Below are 20595 nucleotides of genomic sequence, written 5' to 3' on the forward strand. Positions count from 1 at the left end.
TTGGTTTGTGCAGCCAAGTAGCCGGTACCTAAATTGCACGTTTTGTCCTTTGATGGAAGTGCCTGCCTCTATCCTACAGCCTGGATTTGGCAAAGCTGATTTTGTTTCCAAAAGGAAGGCAAAACTTAGTGTGTTCTTTGACACACAAGTCACGATAAGTTGGAATTGACACTGGAACTCTGGGAAATAAGGTTCACTTTCAGATATGTGTAAGGTACTGATACTCTGATATGGGTGACGTGCAATAAAATATTTACCTTCCAGTGGGCGGACGGAATATCAGGCGACTCACGGGGCCCGGTTACGAAGAACCAGCACCTTTGAGAGGAAGCCTAGTAAACGCTACCCATCCCGGAGACATTCGACATTCAAAGGTTGTGTGCTCTCCACTCTGCCTTGGGATTTGACGTTATGCTTTATCTGGTTAATCCCCGAGGAGCTTGGGGAGGCAGATTTTTAAAAAATCCTCTCTAATTTCTCCTCAGAGAACCATTTTAAAAAATATGTTTTAAGCCCGAGTCTATTTGGCTCAGTGGACAGAGCCTCGGCCTGCAGACCGAAGGGTCCCAGGTTCGATTCCAGTCAAGGGCACTTGCCTGGCTTGCGGGCTCAGTCCAATGTGCAGGAGGCAGCCCATCAGTGATTCCTTCTCATCATTGATATTTCTATCTCTCTCTCTTCCTTTCTCTTCCTCTCTGAAATCAATAAAAATATATTTTAAACAAATGTTTTTGATTTTTAGAGAGCGAGAGATAGAAACACGAATAAGAGAGGGGAAACATCCATCAGCTGCCTTCTGCACACCCCTACTGGGGATCGAGCCTGAAACCCAGGCCCGTGCCCTGACTGGGAATCACACCGGGGACCACTTGGTGCATGCATTGATGCTCAACCACTGAGCCACACCGGCTGGCCAGTGAAGCAGATTTTGAAGGCACTTCCTATTGTTCTGCTTTGTCATGCTAAAGCTTTTTTTTTTTTTAATTATAGTGACATATAATATTGTATTAGTATTTTAGCTGTTGTCACCTTACACCTCTCTGTCTGGGTCTTGGTGTGGCTGCCCCAGAGGGGAGGGCCCATCCTAATGCTTGGCCCCTGCGATGGCCGAGAGCTCCCTCACGCTCCAGGTTCTGTGTTTCTCCTCCACCTCTGTCCTGGTCTCCATCCTCTTTGTCCTCCTTTATTTTACTGACAGCTTCTCCAGCCAGAGTTCTGGCATCTTTGGGAAGCTTTGAATGGTTCTCCACGCTGCATTTTTTTGAAACAAAGTAGAGTCTAGATAAGCCTGTGCCTCTTGGCGTGGCCCCTTCTACAGACACACAGCCTGCGCCTGTCATAGTGGCTGCCCTGCGCCCCGTAGGTTCATGCTTGTATTTTAGCCATGAACACCTTACACCTCTCTGTCTGGGTCAAGGCTGGGAGCTCTTTGAGAGCCAGGGCTGTGTCCAGTCCCTCTGCAGCCCAGAGCCCCTGGCCCTGGGCACGCACGCAGAGGGCAGGGCTCCGGGGAAAGAACACGTACTTTTCCTCTCGAAAGGAGAAGCAGCTGCGTGGAGACTCTGCCTCCTGACACTGAGGCTGCTCTTAGATCACAGGCGTCGCCCCTCCCCCCCCCCCCCCCCCCCCCCCCCGCACCTTGTCATCGCGCGGTAAAAGTGAGAAAGCTCTCTAAAATGTCGTGCTCTCTGTTTTTGTTTTAAAGCAAGCAACCCGGTGATAGCTGCTCAGCTCTGGTAAGTGCCCCCAGGCCCTGGGGTGCAGCTGTTTTCTCTCGTATATTTACTTTCAATATTGACTTTTTCCTTGATACAATTAAATCGCCGAGTGCGTCTGCTGATTTTTTTTTTCCTTTTCTGCTGCCTGGCTGTACCATCCCCCTGGCTCTCCATGAGTACACAGGAGAAGGTTTCAAGACAGTTGTTGTTTTAGAAAACACAGCTGCCTTGTTTGAGTAGCTCTGTGCTTTGTTTGCCCGAACAGTGGGTGACAAAGGTGAAAGGAATGCGCCCAGCACAGGGTGCTCATGGCATTGCAGGCAGCGGTGGGAAGGGAAGGCCGTGCTCATGAGCAAAAACTGCAAGAGCAGATGCAGGATTCGCTCTGTGATGGGCAGGTTTCATCGTCATACAGGGTAGAAGACCTTTATTAAGCACTTTATTGAAATTCCTGTAGGAAAAAGAACTTGTCAGAAGACTGAAACTCTAGCACAGGAGCCAACCAACTTTTTCTGTAGCCAGATAGGAAATACTTTAAATATATTTTTATTGATTTCAAAGAGGAAGGGAGAGGGAGAGGGAGAGAGAGAGAGAGAGAAACGTCAGTGATGAGAGAGAATCATTGATTGGCTGCCTCCTGCACGCCACCTACTGAGAATCGAGCCCGCCACCTGGGCATGTGCCCTTGACCAGAATTGAACCTGGGACCTTTCAGTCTGAAGGCCGGCATTCTATCTACTGAGCTAAACTGACTAGGGCCAGATAGGAAATACTTTAGACTTTGCAGGCTGGGCTGTCGCTTTTACAAGGTACTCTGTCGCTGGAGCACCAGAGCCACCAGAGCCATATGTAAATGAAGGAACAGGTCTGTGAGCCAATCAAACGTGACCACAATCACAGGTAGGCCAGGTTTACAGCCGCTTCCCCATCACAGGTATTCTGGATCTTTCTTGTTCATTGGAATCACCTGGTCAGCTTTGAGGAGTCCCTGTCAGCCAGGCCACACCTCAGGCTAAGGGACAATCTGAGGGTGGGGCCCAGGCACCTGTGGTTTTGAAAGCCCCCAGGTGATTCTAGTGAGCAGCCAGGTAAGCACCCTCATCCTATCTTGAATGTGCCTCCTTTTCTCCCCCTGAAACAACTGTGTTCTTAAGGGAGTTTTGACTTATTGGTGGACAGGCTGGTAGAGAATCACAGAATGTAGTTGTTTCAACTCTTGCATACAAGCTCCAAGGACCGACCAGTAGCCCAGTTTAGTTAGCCCAGTGGTTCTCAACCTTCTGGCCCTTTAAATACAGTTCCTCATGTTGTGACCCAACCATAAAATTATTTTCGTTGCTACTTCATAACTGTAATGTTGCTACTGTTATGAATCGTAACGTAAATATCTGATATGCAGGATGGTCTTAGGCGACCCCTGTGAAAGGGTCGTTCGACCGCCAAAGGGGTCGCGGCCCACAGGTTGAGAAGCCCTGATAGCCTTTCAGCCGTCGGAGGTACAGGCCTCAGGCTGCCAGGGAGCATGGTCTTTGAGATCATAATTGGGCTGTGCCATGCACTCTGGACAGTTGGCAGCACACGAGGTGGAGCCAGTAGCCAAAACCCTTGTTGGTGGGGAGATCCCTGCCCGGGGATCAGGAGACTGGCCCCAGCGTGGCTCTCACCCAGCTCTGGGGTCTTGGCCTCCCCCTTTCTGGGCCTCCTCTTTCTCACTTGAAAACAAGGAGGCTGGACTGGATCAATGTTCTTTTCAAGTTTTTTTTAGGCCCCCAGAAGAAACCTGCCATAGAGAACAGAGGGGTATGGAGGACATAGAGAACTGGGGACAAAGCAGAGTGGGGAGGGAGGGGGCCAGCGCCTGCTGCTCATCCGCCCCTCCCCCCAGTACCCCAAGGCTCTACATCCCCACGGTTCTGGAGAGCACAGCTGGCCCCTTGTATATCACACAGCTGGAAACTCAGCCTCGAGTCTTTGATTTCAAACTACCTGCAGGGCATTCTGCTGGGGCCAAGGGTCCAGCGCTGTGTCTAGGTTCACTTCTCAGCACTTGAGGAAGGGGGGTCCAGGGTCCTGCTCCCCACCCTCTCCCCGGGCGGGAGGAGGTGGCACGGTTCTGCATGGGTTAGCTCAGCCTCCAGGCTTTGCCCTGTTTCTAGCATCCCTGCGGCAGGTAGTATATGCTAACAGTATTGGCTCCCTTCCCTGCCCTTCAGCATGTCTCGCTTTTAATTCTCAGGGGTTTGTGCGTTACAGTGTTTCTTTCCTTTGCTGTTTAGGGAAGTGATTGTTTTGTGTGTTGGCTTTTCCCTAATAAAATTACATTTGCCACTTAGCACCTAGTGATTACATATATTGGGAACCAAAACAAACTAAAAAACAAAACAAAAAAACTCCCAAAAAATAAATAAAAGAAACCCCAAGTAAAGATACCCTTTAGGAACAAATGAGCTAATAACCACTGTTCGCAGCTGCTTGATTGTTCTCGGCAGCCTGTGGAGCCAGGGTGAGGATTGCTGTGGGAGCCAGGGATGAAATTGCGCTCTGGGCTGCAGAGGTGATATGGGCAAATAGCACCTTGCAGAACACTTAACCTTCCTGCTGCAATCCGGCCGGAGGTGAACCTGGCCCGGAGCCTGGCTCCGCGCCCTGGCCCCCTCGGAGAACTGGAACACAGCGCCATTTAGACCCCAGCAAGGCTCGTAACAATGACACGCTTCCCTCTCATTGTTGGAGAAGCAATAAGCCTTGATTTCAAGCACAGCGCCCTGGCAGCACAGCGCCCTGGCAGCACAGCCCGGTGGTCGTGCTGCATGAGGGATGCCAAGCCTGCATACTAAATAACACGTTATGTTTTACACCGACCGTCCACCCTTTTTTTAGAGTAGTTACACCTAAGAGTCCCATCAAAATAGGATTATGCACAAGGACCCCGAACCTTCTTGGCTTAGTGCAGTGGTCGGCAAACTGCGGCCCCTTGAGTGTGGCTCTTCCACAAAATACCACGTGCGGGCGCGCACGTTCAGTGCGATTGAAACTTCGTGGCCACACTCAAGTGGCCAAAGAGCCGCATGTGGCTCACGAGCCACAGTTTGCCAACCACTGGCTTAGTGGAAGCAATATAGACTTTAGGATCGAGCAGATGTCCATTCCAGTCCTGGCTCTGCCAGTGAGTGATTCGCTGGCTGACCTCGGGGTTTCCTAACCTCTCTGTTAGGCAATCATTCCTTTATCTATAAAATGAGGTGGCGGCATTCATTGACCTCCTCGCCTTGCTGCGTGGATTAAATAACAACAGATGTGAAGTTCCCAGGACAGAGCCTTACATGGAATGAACGTTCCAAGGTGGTGGCCAGCTCACGGCTTCGTTGTTGTTGGCCGTGGGGCCCAGAGAGGCAGGTGCTCGGAAGGTGATGGTGGCTTTCCCTTCAGCTTGAACGTCAGGGGCTGCCGGAGCCCCGCCCCACCCAGCAGTGCCGGGGCAGGGCTGGAGTGGGAGCCTAAATGACTGGGTTTGCCTCATTGGAATGACCTTCATTTTGCCACCAAAACTTGACATCACAACCAGGATTCTGGAGTAGTAGCCATTTGCTTCTACTTGTGAGCTCTATTGTGACGAATGAAAGTTGCTGTTTGGTTTTTCCAGTTATGAGCTCATTTAAGCAGCTAATCAAAAAGAAATAGTATCTATGAAAGTTCCTAACAGAGTAGATAGGGCTTAGGATTGCTTTATGATTGTTAAATACAGGCATACCTCGTTTTATTGCGCTTCACTGATCTTGCAGGTTTGGTTTTGTGTGTGTGTGTGTGTGTGTGTGTGTTTTGTTTGTACACATTGAAGGCAAGGCCCTCTACCAGCAAGAAGGTTACGACTCACTTTATTGTGAGACTTGCTTTATTGAGCTGGTCTGGAACCGAACCTGCAATATCTCAGAGGTCTGCCTGTAAATCAGTAATGATGCTGCTTTACAACCTATTACATTGTAATTTTTCTTTTCTTTCCTTTAGCTCTAAAACAAATCCTGAAGTCCATAATTACCAGGTAAGATACTGCTTTTAAAGGTTTTTATGTTATACTTCTTAAAGCTTTTAAACTTTCCACACTGAGCAGTTGTTTATAGACAGATTTTTAAAGAAATAATAACAATATGGTTTTTTGAGAAAACGGAGAGAGGAGCATCTCCTTCCCCACCCCCTACCCCCACGCCCTCCCCCCCACCTGCTTCCTCTTGGTCATCTGAGTTGCCTGTTTCTCTTCACCGTGTCAGCTGGCAAGCAGCAGGGACAGATGTTGACAGTCTGGGGGGTCAGACAGACTCTGAGTGGCACTGAAGTGAGGCCACTTCATGTCCAAGTGTGTTCTAGGCCCAGGGGACGTGAGCCCCTTGAGGTGTGCCTCCAGGAAAGGATGTCTGGCCACACGTTTGAGAAATGTTGCGTCCTTCATGACCTTTTAGATCTTACAGTGTCCACTGGGGTGTCCAGCATACTGAGAAATCCTGCAAGAAAGACATGTTGTTTTTTTCAATCCAGTGTTTCCCAAGATCGTTTGATTATTGGACGCCTCTCCCACCCCCAATAAAAACACTAGCTTCTCTCCTCACCCCCCACTGCCCACCTCCTTTTCTCTGGTGGTGTACCCAATAACATCGATGCAGCAATGGCCTCTGGAACCTCCTTGGTAAGTCATTGGGCTGGGCCTGTTCTGCAGCAGGGGCACAGAGCCGGTGCCATGGCTGGCAGTCTGCTCTTTCCCAGGGTGGCCAACAGGGCCAAACCCTGTGCCTGCCCACCCATCTCTCCCCGTGGGTAACTCTCACTGGCCGTTCAGTCTTTTGCAACCTGGCGGCGACTTCCTTTCCTACATTTCTTTCTCACCGCTACTCATCACAACATATGCTCAGTTCTCAGACAATTACATCATCGTTGCCCCCTAACTTCTTCCCACCATGCCTTGGACCATACTCATCTGCCTGGAATTCCTTTGCCTCCTGTCTGGAGAGAGCCCGCCTCAGAAGCCATCTCCTTCCCAGAGCCTCTCTGGCCCTCTTCACTGGAGGTCACCAGCACCAGTGGTTCCCAGCCCTGCCCCACCGTCTGGCAAGCTTCAAACCAATGACCGGGTCTGGGGCCTCCCCCTGCGGGGACTGAATTGGGAGTCTGGGTATGAGAGAGCGTCAGAGCTCCAGAGGTGGTTGTCACGAGCGGCCAGCTGGGGAACCCTGGTGGGCAAGGTGCCCTCACTTCCTCCATTGTCATTTGTTTGCCTACAAGAGGCAGCATCCACGTCTGATGACCCCCCAACTTGGGATCAGCTTTCTTGTCCTGGGCGTTGTGGATGTCTAAGGGGCACGACGTGCCCAGGTGTCTGTGCCCTGCCACCAATCTGGTTTTGCGTGTCACAGGAACGAAGCGACTTTATCATGAGTCCGCATTGGAGCCTCGTTCTAACTAGTCTCATTCTTGATCTTCTGTTCCTAGATACTAATTCCTCAGGTGGGGGTGGGGTCCCCAGATACATTATCTTTATGAGGGCTCCACATTATGCTCCAGAAGAAATTTGTAGTATTGTCTTCCGTACCTGAAGTCATCTTCCCGCTGTGCAGAGCCTGCCCGTGGCTTCCAGGTTTAGGGAATGACACCTGAAGGAACTTTGCACCTGCCAGGGGACGGGCCGGTTTCCTGATCTCCTGGCCTTCTTTAGGTTCTTGAATCTTCTTATTCAGATTGGTTTTTGAGGGGTTTTCGGGTGTGAGTGGCTGGAATGTTGTGCGGGAAGGGAAGAGTTGTTGGGGATTACTGTGTGAGTGACAGGAAAAAGTAAATGAAGCAAAGCCGTCCTAGCTCAGCGCCGCCCCGGCCGTCTTCCCCCCAAGCCTCGTGGGTGAGCGCGCCCTGCACGCTCTGCTCACGGTGCACGGCGAGGCGCTTGTTTGTTGCAATCAGATCTACAGAATCTGTTTCCTACGCATTGTTGTTCTCAACATTTTTGGCAACCACTGGGCCTCTGTGCCTCGCTGCTCTCAGAGGTTCTGCGTTGCTCTGTCAAGGATCGGGAGTCAATGGACCGGGAAGAGAACATCCTGAGAAGTGGCCTGATAAGCATCTGAGTGCTGAGAAAGGGTTTCAGGAGGATGGGATGGGATTGCAGCGTGTCTTATTCTGAGCTCAGCAAGGCTAGCCAACTGCAGAGGATGGATTGCTGTGTTCCCGCTGAGAACGCTCCTGGCATATGGGGAGGGACGGTTCTTCCTTGTTTGGGACTGTCCCTAGAGTTACAGGATGTTTAGTTTCCCTCTTCTCTGCCCAATCATTAAAGGTAACCCCCCTGTGGTTTTAACAAGCAAAAATGCACATAGATATTTCCAGTTGTCCCCAGGGAACATAACTGCCCCGATTGAAAACCTTCTGGGTTAACATGAAAAAAATACTCCTGGGCAGCTTGTGAGTAAGTTGCCAGAGGACACCAAGGAACGGTCTGGAGTATCCTTCCTCTGGGTCCTTGTGGATACGGTACCCACGCCGTCTCCCAGGAATCTGATGTGGTTGTGTTTGAAGAGAGGGAGTAGGAGGGCCGTTTCTAATCTGTTCCTCTTTTTTCTTGAAGACCCCGTTGCTGGAGCCTCACTTGGGGCCAGAACAGTTAGGCTTTGGGCAAATCTTCTCAACTCTCTGGGGTTCTGTATCCCCTCAGAGGGCAACGTGAAGAGAGTGCATCGGGGAGACTCTAAAGCCCTGGTCAGCCCGCACATTCTGCTGCGGAGGGGTTTCCTCCAGATCCATTCTCCTGCAGCGCTTCCTATCGGGGGCTGCCGACTTAGCTTGCTGACAGGCGTCTCGGAAAGAGAGAGGCCTCTGGAACACCGAACAGGCAGCAGGGAGGGCATCTGGGGTCTGGGAAAGCAGAATTGCTGAGAATTTTCCATAACAGAGAGTAGCCTTCTGCTTATTAACCAGAGCAGCAGGGACGGGGAGGAAATAATTAAAAAAGTGATGGTGGCAAGACTGGAGTGGCTTAAATGTCAGGCGGGCCTCATTTGCCAGGTAGAAAGTTTAGCCTTGAGAAGCACCCTGGCTTCTGGCTATGTCTGGGACCGCTGCCCTCTGCAGGCCAGACGTGGATGGGCACCCGCCACCCAGCCAGCCCCAGCCAGTGTCTTCCCTGGGTCATTTTGTGGGTCATCAGCCTGGATCTATGTGCCCATCTTCAAGTGGACCAATTTCTTCCCTCCGTTTTGTCACGATAATAAGTGGTCTGGATGATTTGGGGGGTATTTGGGGTCATGCTTTAGAAAATGATTTTTACTGTTCAAACAAGGGAGAAGGCGTGTTCCCACAGCCTATGGTGCCCCTTCCTGTCCTGGTCTGTGTGTGTGCAGACGTAGATGTTACCCACGGTTGCCATCATTTCCAGCAGTGACAGAAATGGTTTCTGAACATTGCCGACCAGCCTCCCTGTCTTTCTGGCACCTTCCGTCTGTTCCCTTGTTCCCTCGGGAGAGGTGATTGTGGCCTGTCCTGGGCACTCTCGGGGGGACCCTTTCAAGGCCGATGCCTTCCCCTTTCTTCCTGGGCAGCTTCCCAGCCCCAGCCTTTGTCCAGGGGAAATGTGATCGTCCTGGGAAATGTCCCCCCCCACCCCCCAGGCTCCCCGCCAGCGTTCGTTTATAGCCTTTCCATTCACAGCCCCTTAGGTGGATGTCAGTAAAAGAGAAAGTGAATGAAGACCATTGAAATCAGAAGGTCATCGAGTAATCACATTTGGTGTTTTCTTTCTAGCCTCAGTATCATCCCAATATTCACCCCAGCCAGCCACGGTGGCACCCTCACTCTCCAAACGTCAGGTAAGTGCCTGAGCTCACAGAGCTGCCCCTACACAAGTTCTTTTCTCTGAAAAGTTCAGCTTCTACTGAGTCATGAGTTAAAGTTCTGCATCAGCAGTCGCCGTGAAGAGTGGCCTTGTCACGGCCGAGATAAATCCTGAGCAAAGCAGAGGCAGCCAGCGAGACTCTGGATTTGCTCAAGTTATGCTTTCTGACACCAAAATGCAAAATGAATTGGGCCAGGATTTTTGTTTTGTTTTGTTTTTTTAAGTCATTCTAACCTCAGGAATTTTGAGTTTGGTTTTGTGTTAGAAATGTTACTTAAAATGTCTAAGTAGCATTTCCCTGTCCTGAGAATTCATTTATAAAAATATGACGAAAGCGTGGAGATTTTTGTTGTGGATTTTTTGGACAGAGGTTTTTTGGTGTTTTTTTTTCAGGGGTGGAGTGAGGGCTTCCTTTTTTGTGGCAACGGATCTTTTTTTCTAAACCCAGGGGTCAGTGACATTTTTTCCGTAAAGGGCAAGGTAGTCGGTACTTTCGTCTTTGTGGTCTCCGTCACAGCTGCCCAGCTCTGCCATTGTAGCCGGAAAGCAGCTGCGGCCAGTGTGGAAGTGCATGGGTGTGGCTGTGCGCCAATAAAACTTACGGTAATAAGCGGCGAGTGGGCTGTGCCTGCTCCCCTCGGCCCTAACCCACCACGACCCTTCCCAACTACACCGGCACCTGCCTTGTGTTTGTAGTCAGGCTCGAGAGCGTTTTCATGCCAGCTTTGTCAAGGCAAACGTTCCTTTTAAGACCAGCTTTCATGGGTGTTTCTGTTTAAGAAGCTCGCTTGGAAACATGGCTGGTGAGTTCCGCGCGCACGGTTATTTCTTGGCGAGGCAGCCTTGCTCTGCGAGAAAGCGCCGAGGCCGGAGTGATGGGACCAGGTCTGGTCAGAGCAGGGCAGGCGGGGGCACCTGGTTCTTGACAGTTCTGACCACGCTTCGGGGGGACCCTGTGGGACAACAGTGCGGTTTTAGCATAAACACACGATACTTGTGTAACTTCCAAAGCAAGTCAGACTGGTGGAGTAATGATTCTGGATTGCAAAGGCAGTTTATTTTGCAGACGTGAGAAACAGAAGAGGTTTATAGAAACGCTATTTTTAATAGCCTTGTTTTGACAGAATTTTATGCTCCTTGCTGCCGAGTGTATCATATTAGTTTCCTTCGGAGGCATGACCCTGCCCAGCCTTCCACAGGGTAATTCTGAGGAAGGCTGGTACCAAGCTTCTCTCGGTGGCCCGCCTGCCTGGGAGCATGTGAATGCAGATTCACGGGCCCCCGCACCTGCTGGATCAGAATCTCCAATGGGGCCCAGCATTTTGTGTTTTATCAGGCCCTACAGAGAGTTAGAGAGGCGCTGTCTGAGATACCTACCCGAGGAAAAGAGAGCTCATTGTTCCAACACTTTTGGCAAATGCTGCATAAGACATTCACGGGGCACGTGCACATAACAGCCTGAGACGTCCCCTAGCAAAGGCACCTTTTCCACCTTGACCTGGCTTCCCCCAGACCGACCTTTCGGGGATGATGGCCCAGCCATAGCCAGAGCTTTTCTCCCCTTGGAAGCGGGTAGATGACCTGCAGCAGAAAATCCATCCATTTCTGCTTGTAAGCCGTTCCGTTCCTGTCGTTCGTGGTTTACCCCGCCCAGTCCCTTTGTGCTCATGTTGTCTCACTCTTTTCTGAGTTTCCTTCCATCCCCCCACTAACCATTCACTCTGCAAACGAAACAGGCCATCCTTTGAGGATGACAGGCCGCGTTGGAAAGCGCCGGCCAGTGCAGACGACAGCCATCTCGATTATGTCCACAACCAGAACCAGAAGAACTTAGGAGGCGTGCAGAGTGTGGTGTGTCGCGATAAACTCATGACTGCGCTTTGAGGGACCGGCCATCTCACTTCCATGCTCCATCCCCGTTGCATTCCATCCCATGAAAGGTGTCTGGGCGTCGCGTGGCTGCGCTTGTAAAGGTGTCTGAGGGATAGTGCTGAAAGGTGTTTTCCGTGCCCGTGTAAATATTGGAAAGTAATCCCCATAGCTAGTCCCAACGTACTGTTGACTGCATTCTCAATAAAATGAAGGTAGGTAAAGGCTCAGGAATCACGTTGATGTTCTGATTTTAAAATTGGAGTAAAAGTCTATGTGTATTGTATTGCTATGTACCTGATATTTCTTTGTTATTTAATGAGTGGGACCAAATAAAACCAGGGAAACGTGGGAAGATAGCTCTGCAGAGAGTACCAGTGATGTGGTGGGGATGGAGATGGCTGGAGTTCAGCCTCTGCCATTGTGTGGTCTTAGACAAGCCATTGCCCCTTCCAGGCCTCATGTTCCTCATCAGAAAAGACTGGGTTGGACTAATCGATCGTCAAGGTCCTTTCCAACTCTGAAATTCCGTGATCCATTGAAATATAATATTTCTAGGCTGAGGCTATAACATGCAAACGATCTCATAGGAAAATGGCAACATCCCCTTCTCTAATGGAGGCCACCCCATCCAGAAGCTAAATGAAGTGTACGGACTGGTTAGATGTTATACCATGCAGGGAGACTCTGAATTTCAGGTCCGAGGACAGTTTAGCCACTTGGAGTTTTAGAGATTTGACTAATCATAAGCTGCATAGCATCCATTTTGGTAGGATTTGCTGCTTGAGAACAAGAATAATTTTTTAACGTTTTAATGATTGGTGCTGCTAACTTGCATGATTGCAGAAGACATGATTATGGATAGATGCTGTCGGAATTTGTAGAACTTGAGGGTTGGGTTTTTACCCCAGACATCACTCTTTTATGACGCTACATGCCATCTCAGCACATATGGCGTAAGATTTTAACGACGTTGTGCCAAAGCATTCTGTAGATGAGGACAAGAGGGGTGTTGCACAGTCTTTTGCTAGAACCAGAAAATTAATTTGTCTTTTAGGGTAGAACTAGTACCAGTATATTTATTTTCCCCCATTTCAAGCCACGAGTCAAACATCATTTCTCTTCATAGGTAGGCCAGAGATGTTTTTCCTTAGAATTTTTGTGAAATCAGTTCCCGTGCCATTTTTATATATGTCATTGTAAATTCGGCCCATTTCAAGCCTTTAACAGCATGTCTTGACATCCCTTGAGAATTTTATTGCTGAAATCTGAAAATTTTCTTTGGTTACCACAAAACCCTCTCCAGAAGGAGGGAATCGGCTGGCGCACCCTGCACAGTGGGGTCTGTGTCGTAGAAACTCCCCCCCAAGACATTTGTTTACAAGTATATTCCTGATGCTCCATATGTCCTGATGCTCCGTGTCTGTGCTGCGTCCAAATAAATGTGTTCTGAAGCTTTTAATCTTATTGATACGTTTTTACAAATGTGTTTCCCAAGAATAAAGATTATTCTTGCTCGTTGTGACTCGATCTTCATTTTGTGCTGGCAGAAGGAACATTTGTGGGGGACGTAGGGGATGTGACCGTGCACTCTCCGGGGTCTGACGGCAAGTGTTCCGTCAGGTGGCACGGAGCAGCTCCTGCTACTGCCCTTGGGGGAGTGGCTCTTGCAGGCAGTGGCGGAGCCATGTCCTCATCGGGAGCAGTTCTGGGGAAGGAGCCTGGCCCTGGTCCCAGGTGGCAGTGGGTGTGTCCTATCGCAGTCCTGTCGTGAGCACGGGCCTGTGTCCGGGACACACAGGACAAGCTGCTGTTCCTGGGAAGTGACTTCCAGCCCTGTGTCTGTGGCCCCTGCAGATTGTGTACTCTGTCTAATGCATCTAATAAATACCTTGTGCTTAAAGCAACGTGTGTGGGCTCAGTTGTCTGTGACCGAGAAAGTCTAACCCGTTTGCATGCTTCCGGCCTCCTCATGGTTAAGTCACGTGGACACTGTTTCTTCCTCAGCTGCGTGGACCTCTGTGCCCTTGGCTTCTGTGGTGTCTGAGTCTCCGGCCCTGGGACTTTCTCTTCGGTCTTTGTACCTCCTGTCATCCTCTGAACTATTGCTCTTTCCCAGGAGTCCCTCCTCTGCCCACTGCTCTCCTCACTGTCATGTCTCCCTGGGTCTTCTCATCCCATCGTGACTTTATGGTGCTGCCGACACTGAAACCATTCTCTCTCCCTCAGACTAGACTGACATTTCAACTTGTATATTCCAAGTACATCACAAACTCCACGTGCCAAAAATTTACATTTCCCCTCTCTTATTACCAAAAGGGGAAAAAAAGTTTACCCCAGTTCTCTCTTTTTTACCCACGGTAAAAACTTATATATCATTGGCATCTCCTCTTCCTGTCGCCACGCGTATCCAGGAGCCCTCTCCTTGGTATTTTGTTCAGCCGCCCTCTCTCTTTGCCGCTGACCTTGATCTTTCCTCTGGCTGCGAGGTGCTCTTCCTGATCTCCCTGACTCTGATCTCTCCTGACAAGCGCGTTCTCCTCACAGCCCCCAGAGAGAGCTTTCTGAAACACCATCTGATGGTGTCATTTCGTTGCTTGACATCTGCCAGGGTTCTCCATCACCCATGGGACGAAGCCCAAGGCCTTCTCTGTGGAATCCCCCTGCTCTGGCTAGCATAGCTCCCATTCCTCACCCTCCTGTTTAAGCTCCTGCAGCTCCACACTGCCTGTAGTTCCTGACATTCACCATACCCTGCTGTCACTCCCATCTGTGCCTTTGCAAACACTTCCTTCTGCCGAGAATGCTGTCACTCCCCTCCCCTTTGCCCAGCTCCTGCTCATACTCACGTTTCCACTCAGCCTCGGTCTCCCAGGGATCCTGACTGCCCCCAGCTCTGCAAACTGGGTTAGTGCCTGTGCTCTATCCCACTGTCCCCACCCTCATATATATCAGTGGCGCACTTTGTATTGACACTGCCTCTGAGTCTCATCCTGGGGCCTGTACACAGCTCTTAATTAAGTCTGACTTTGTGCCACCTCCACCTTTGTTCCCCAGTGCCTGATGGGTAACAGGTGCTCCATGAATGTCTGTTCAGCAAATTAATGGTTCCACATTCACTCTAAAGGAAACATCGAACCGGCGAACAGACAGTTCATATGTCATCTCTGAGCTGGTCCAAAGGTATCTGAGCAGCTGTACCCAGTGTGGGGCATCACATTTTGAGTAGGACATTGACCACCACGCATGTTCTGGCTTCAGCCTCATCATCTGAATAGCATTCACTGTGTCTGTGGTGTTCTCCTTTGAGGCATTGATGCCATGTTGAGTGTCACTGCCTGGCAGAGAACAGTCCAGCTTCGGTATCCTGGAGTCCCAGGTAGAGTGACATTGACCTATGGTAATATACAGGCGCCAACAACCACGCGTGTGCTTTGCACTCTACATACGTCACTTCACTTGATCCCCTGACCACTCTGAGGTCGGTGGTGTCCTTTTCACACATGGGAAGCTCAGGCTTAGAGTTTAACCAAGCAGCTTGCACATGGTCCCAGAGCCAGTAGGTAGTACGTCAGATTTCTGACTCCAAAGCCTGTGTCTGCCACATCTGTTCTGACCTCTCATCATCCTGCCATTTGGGACCTCGTCGACCCCCATCTCCATGAGGCTATTAATGAATTCACTACATAGAAGTCTAGTTACTAACTAGAAAGACACTCACTACCACCAGCGGTCTCATCCGTACCCCTAGTAAACTTTGTCCATCACCTTTCCCAATGAGCTAATAACCCCGTTACTCCCCTCTTCCTCATCCCCCACCCAGGTGTCTAGGAACCCTTCACACCGCCCCAACTCTCCCAGCAACCTGGTAGCCCTGCCCATGCAGGCATTCATTCAACAAGGGTCCCCTTTCACAGGAACAGAGGTTGAGCGTTATTTTCTTAATGAACTACCCATTTCAGACGATCCACTGCTTCCTCCTGGAGAGCTCACAAACTACTCATTTCTTCTGGAGTATCACCCATCACCAAAACCAAGCTCAGTATTCCACACCAGGGTTCGCTTTTTGCATTTTAGAAACTCGGGTACTTACTGGTCTTGCATCATCCATTATTTTTCTGAGATCCCTCAGAATATCTAACAGTGAACTGACAGTGTGGTCAAATGGATGTAATTCATATGGACTGGAAGTCTTGAAGTCATACCAGGTAATTAGCTTGGCCTTCTAAACTCTCTTGCCTGTTTCGTTTCTTGGTCTACCATTTCTGCTGAAAATGATTTTCATTAAAGTGAAGACGAAGGAATAAGGACATTGCAGGAGTCCTTCGTTTTTCTTGCCTGTTAATATCACGCCATCTTTCCAGGTCAATGAGTCCAGCCTCCTGGGTCCTGCTCTGAACACAGCTAATAGATCGTTTTTGTTGCCCTTGACTTTCCAGCTTTTAAAGGGCCCTTTAAGATCTGAGCTCATCAGAGAACTCCCTGAGCAGCTGTATTGATCCCTTTGGGTCAATATTTCCCAAACTTAGCTCTGACTTAATTGCCTGAATCTTCCAAAATTAACCAGGTGAATACCTTAAATAGAGCTAGGATGATTTGGCTTCTGCCATTTTGGTACAGAAGGCAACAGATGCCAAGACAAAGCACAAGGGGGCAGAGATAGAGAAAAAGCAAACGGCTGCTAACAGCAGGAGAGACCCTTTGTAGAGGAAAGGTGGCACATTTTAAGAATCCCCTCGGGTATCTCCAAGGTGAAACAAATCTGAAATCAGCATTCAGCTGAGCCTCAGCAAAAGAAGAAATCCTCAGTAATTCTGCAAATAGGTCCATTTCCCCCCATTGGGGAACCAACACATCGTTTGGACAGCTTACTAAAAATTGAGTGGTCGGGGTGAGACCTAAGAACCTCCATTGTAACAGTCATCCCAGGAGAGTCAGGTGGGCAGGGGCAGGGCCTCACTTTGGAAAAGCACAGTTTCCTATCTGGTTAGGTTTGCCCTTGTTGAATGGCTTGATTTTTAACTAATTAGAGGCCAACATTTTTTTTTTTTTTAAGTAGGCATGGTGTTTAAAAGTAAATGGATGGCTATCACAGTTCTCAGATGTTTGTGGTGGGTTGAAATGAGAGATGTGACACCGAGTCTCATCCCAGCAATGTAGTTAATGTTGAATCCTGAGATGGCTTTGCGCTGCTGAGGCAAATTAGGTTGGCTTCCACCTCTCGTCATTTTCCTACAAAAGGCATGGAGGTTCCTGCTGCAGTCCCTCCTTTTCCTCTTCCCTTCACATGCTGCAACCATCTGGACTACATCAAGCTTTCTGCCCTAATCCCTGACCAAGTCTTCTATTTTCCTACCACATCACGCCTTTTGAAAAGAGACAAACTTACATTTGGATTATTGTTTTTAACAAGGTAGGAAAGTTCATGTATATCATCTATCAGTTTTGAAATATAGGCCACATAGGACAATCAATATGCCATGAAAGCATACTTTTTCGTTTAAATTATAATTTTTGTATAAAAGGTAAGGTTCATCTGGGATTGTTCTGAACAAAATAAATATAATTTTTCAAAAGTAAATGGACATCTTCGCAAGCAGCTGGACCTTTCTGCTCAGTATGGTTTTTCACATTTTCAGGTTCACGGTGAAGCAGAAGAATGTGAGAATTCTAGTGGTTCTCTTATGGCTTTACTTTCATTATAACCTCCCTCCCCCAAGTCTACCTAACCGAGTCTATGTCACTGTTCTGCTCTCCTCCGGATGCAAGGGGCTAGGGACCTTCAAATGATGGAGAAGGTTGTGCATGGGCACACCCCAGTCTACCAACCCAGGCCAGGATTCAGGCCCATGTGGGGAAACAGGTGGAAGTTTGCAGAAGCAAAATGACAGGACATGGCGAGCTGATGAGAGGACTGTGGACTCCGGTGTGGAGGTCTGGTTTTGTTCTCTGACAAGTGAAGTATGGACCCTTGGGTATCTCACATGGTTTGAACCCCAGCTATGTACTCACTTGGCCAGTTTCTTCTTCCCCTCATTTTCCTCATCTAAAAGGGAATTTAGCTCAGCTGGCTTGACTCAGTGGTTGAGCATCAACCTACGAACCCAGAAGTCACAGTTCAATTCCTGGTCAGAGCACATGCCCAGGTTATGGGCTAGATCCCCAGTGTGGGGTGTGGCAGGAGGCAGCCGATCAATGATTCTCATCATCAATGTTTCTGTCTCTCTCTCCCTCTCCCTTCCTTTCTGAAATCAATAAAAATATGTTTAAAAATAAATCAATAAATGGGAATTTAACAATACCTATTTAGGAGAATTCAATGACGTGTATGTGTGGTGCTTTGCACAATGGTTGATACTACCTGACAGCAATTTTTAGTGGGCTTTTTTTAATTTTAATTTTAATTTTTTTAGATTTAAGGCCTTAGCAGTCCATGTGGTAAGAAATAGGACAAGGAGACTCAAAGTAGCTCAAGGAATGGTATCTCCCCTGGGTGGATAGGTTGCGATGTACAGTCTAATTTTAGCAATGGACGGGGTGCTTCGTTCCAAAGGAAAGAGATGGAAGAGGGTTAACACAATACATAAAAACATGTCTCTGAAACGCTAACAAGCTCAGAGCAGAAACACCATGGGGGTCTTTTGAGAGGGGATTAAAAGCAATGGAAGTGGTATTTCTGTCGGAGAATTCCAAGCAGGGTGCGGACAGTGCTTTCCCACCTGCACAAGGCAGGATCGGCGGGGGGTGGGCCCTGGTGAGACCACTAAGAATCCGTTCTGTGGGCACAATTGGGACTCAGAAGTTTGGGGAATTGCAACGAAGCGTCTGCTCGGTTCCTGACCTGCCCCGACTTGGGACTTCACCTTATACAAAACGGAGGAACCGGTTAGCTATTTGGAGACTAAATAGAAAGTACTAATGGGAACTGCTGTGCTTTTAAACTTTTTTTTAGTAGGGAATACAGACAGTGGTAAAAATTCAAGCAAAGACACCTGAAAGTTACTTTTCCTCTCCACCCTCTTGTTCCCTGGTTCCCTAGTTCTTCCCAGAGTCACCCTTTCTTCTTGTCAATCAGAGCAATTCTGGGTAGAAAGCACATGTGTTTATTTAACCAATCAATATTGATGGGCATTTAGGCCTCCTCGAGTCTCTAAAATTATGATTTTGCTGCCATCCTTGTACATTCTGTTTTATGCACTTGAACAAATCTGTCTGTAGACTAAATTCCCTACAGGTAGAGACTTGGGTCAAAAGGTTTGTGCATATTTAACTTGGATATTGTCTAATGATATTTCCCTCCAAAGACATTCGCCCTGATTATGCCGCCCCCACCCCAGCGATTTGACAGGGCTTCTGGGACCCCGCAGCAAGCAAGCTCCTAGCCTTAGCTGACTTTTTGAACCTTTGTTAATCTGATGGGTAAAAACCACATTAATCGCATTTCTCTACAAACAAGGTTGTACACCCCCTTCCTCTTCTTGAAGGCCATTGGTTGCTTGTTTTCTCTGAACTATCTAGATTCTAGAACCTTTATCCTTGAGTCCTGCTCTTTCAAAAAGATAAGGCTGACAAAGTGGAATTAATGATGTCATTTTAGCCTTTTTAACAGTGAAGAAAGGGAAGGCTAAGAAAAGTTGATATTTATGAAACATTTTTCTTTTTTATTTCATAGAGGAAGGGAGAGGGAGAGAGACATAGAAACATTAATGATGAGCCCTAACTGGTTTTGCTCAATAGATAGAGTATCAGCCTGCCGACTGAAAGATCCCAGGTTCAATTCCAGCCAAGGGCACATGCCTGGGTTTCGGGCTTGATCCCCAGTAGGGGGCATGCAGGAGGCAGCCGATCAATGATTTTCTCTCATCATAGAATTTTCTCTCTCTCCCTCTCTCTTTCTCTCGGAAATCAATAAAAAAAAATTTTTTTAAGAAAAGAAAGATCAATGATGGGAGATAATCATTGATTGGCTGCCTCCTGCACTCTCCCTACTGGAGACCAAGCCTGCATCCTAGGCATGCGCCCTTGACTGGAATTGAATCCGGGACCCTTCAGTCTGAAGACCGGTGCTCTATCCACTGAGCCAAACCAGCTAGGGCTACCAGACATTTTTTGAAAGCAGCTGTCTGGAAGTTTAGGTAGCCATCAGTGGGATACCAGGCCGTGGAGATAGAATGTGGACAGTATCAAAACATCCAGGATGAAGGAATTGATTTCTAACATCCGTGATTCCTTTTCTTTTGGGGGCTTATTGAAAACTTTCCACTCAGACTTTTTAAATACCCACCTCAACATTGTGAATTTCCCTGGTGCATTTGACCAGGGAAGGACGAATTTACTTTTAGGTACAATTAAAATTCTAATGTATCGGATATAAAAGCACAGCCACATCCCAAGACTCAGCAGTGGCATTATTGGAGGAAAGGCTGCAGAAGTTAAAACACCAGAAGGGCTGTCGTCTCGACAATCCACTAAAAAGGGGGTTAGGATAATTAGAGGAACATCCCGTAGGCATGTTGTAAGGAACCCGCAGAAACCTACCTAATCATCCCCAACTGAATGGGAATGGCTTCAGCATCCATTTTCTGCAACTGAGACCTCCGGAGCAAGAGGTGTTGCTGTGCCTACGGCCCCACCAGCACCATCCGGGGCCGCATAATGGACCTTGTACCTATATTAAAGGCAATTAAACAAGCCCTTAAAATACAGCTTCAGAGGCTTGCAGGATGGTTATAATGGAAGCTTCTGAAAAACCTACCAGAATTGGGGAGCAGAGAGGAAGCCTTTGAGGAGATTTTCAAGCATTCATGAAAACCAAAATAGATTATCCCTCTGGCTCACCTCAAAAACACGAACCCAGCGTTCAGCTCCCGCTCCTGCTCATACTGGTATCTTGTGCCATTAGAATGTTTAAAACCCGCCCTTCACAGAGCATGCAATGTATGCACTGAACCTGAGCATCTTTCTGGAATGAATGATACTTCCATTCATTTGGGTGAGTTAGGTAGTGTCTGCAGGGTGGAAGAATAACACTCATCTGGTGCCCGAGTCTACAATAGCTCTTTCAAAATGCAAGGGATGATAAAGGACTGGCTTTTGAAACATTATTTTACACACTAGCAGCTGCACTTGATGGAAATGATG

The 20595-nt window shown here is 48.5% G+C and overlaps 1 protein-coding gene across 4 annotated transcripts in view; it reads left to right on the forward strand.

The window, feature by feature from the left end:
- EPB41L4B (erythrocyte membrane protein band 4.1 like 4B) overlaps positions 1–20595 on the forward strand; it is a 112031-nt gene that overhangs the window by 55372 nt on the left and 36064 nt on the right. For 3 of the 4 annotated variants that reach the window (XM_036330080.1, XM_036330082.1, XM_036330081.1), the window contains exons 12-15: positions 265–374; positions 1706–1736; positions 5724–5757; positions 9495–9559. In XM_036330080.1, coding sequence (XP_036185973.1) covers positions 265–374; positions 1706–1736; positions 5724–5757; positions 9495–9559 — 240 coding nt within the window. Of the gene's footprint in view, positions 1–264; positions 375–1705; positions 1737–5723; positions 5758–9494; positions 9560–11321; positions 12977–20595 lie in introns of those variants that run through there. The other variant, XM_036330083.1, reaches the window with a different exon arrangement.

The sequence above is a fragment of the Myotis myotis genome, unplaced genomic scaffold (assembly GCF_014108235.1).
Source record: "Myotis myotis isolate mMyoMyo1 unplaced genomic scaffold, mMyoMyo1.p scaffold_m19_p_12, whole genome shotgun sequence".
Lineage (NCBI taxonomy): Eukaryota > Metazoa > Chordata > Mammalia > Chiroptera > Vespertilionidae > Myotis > Myotis myotis.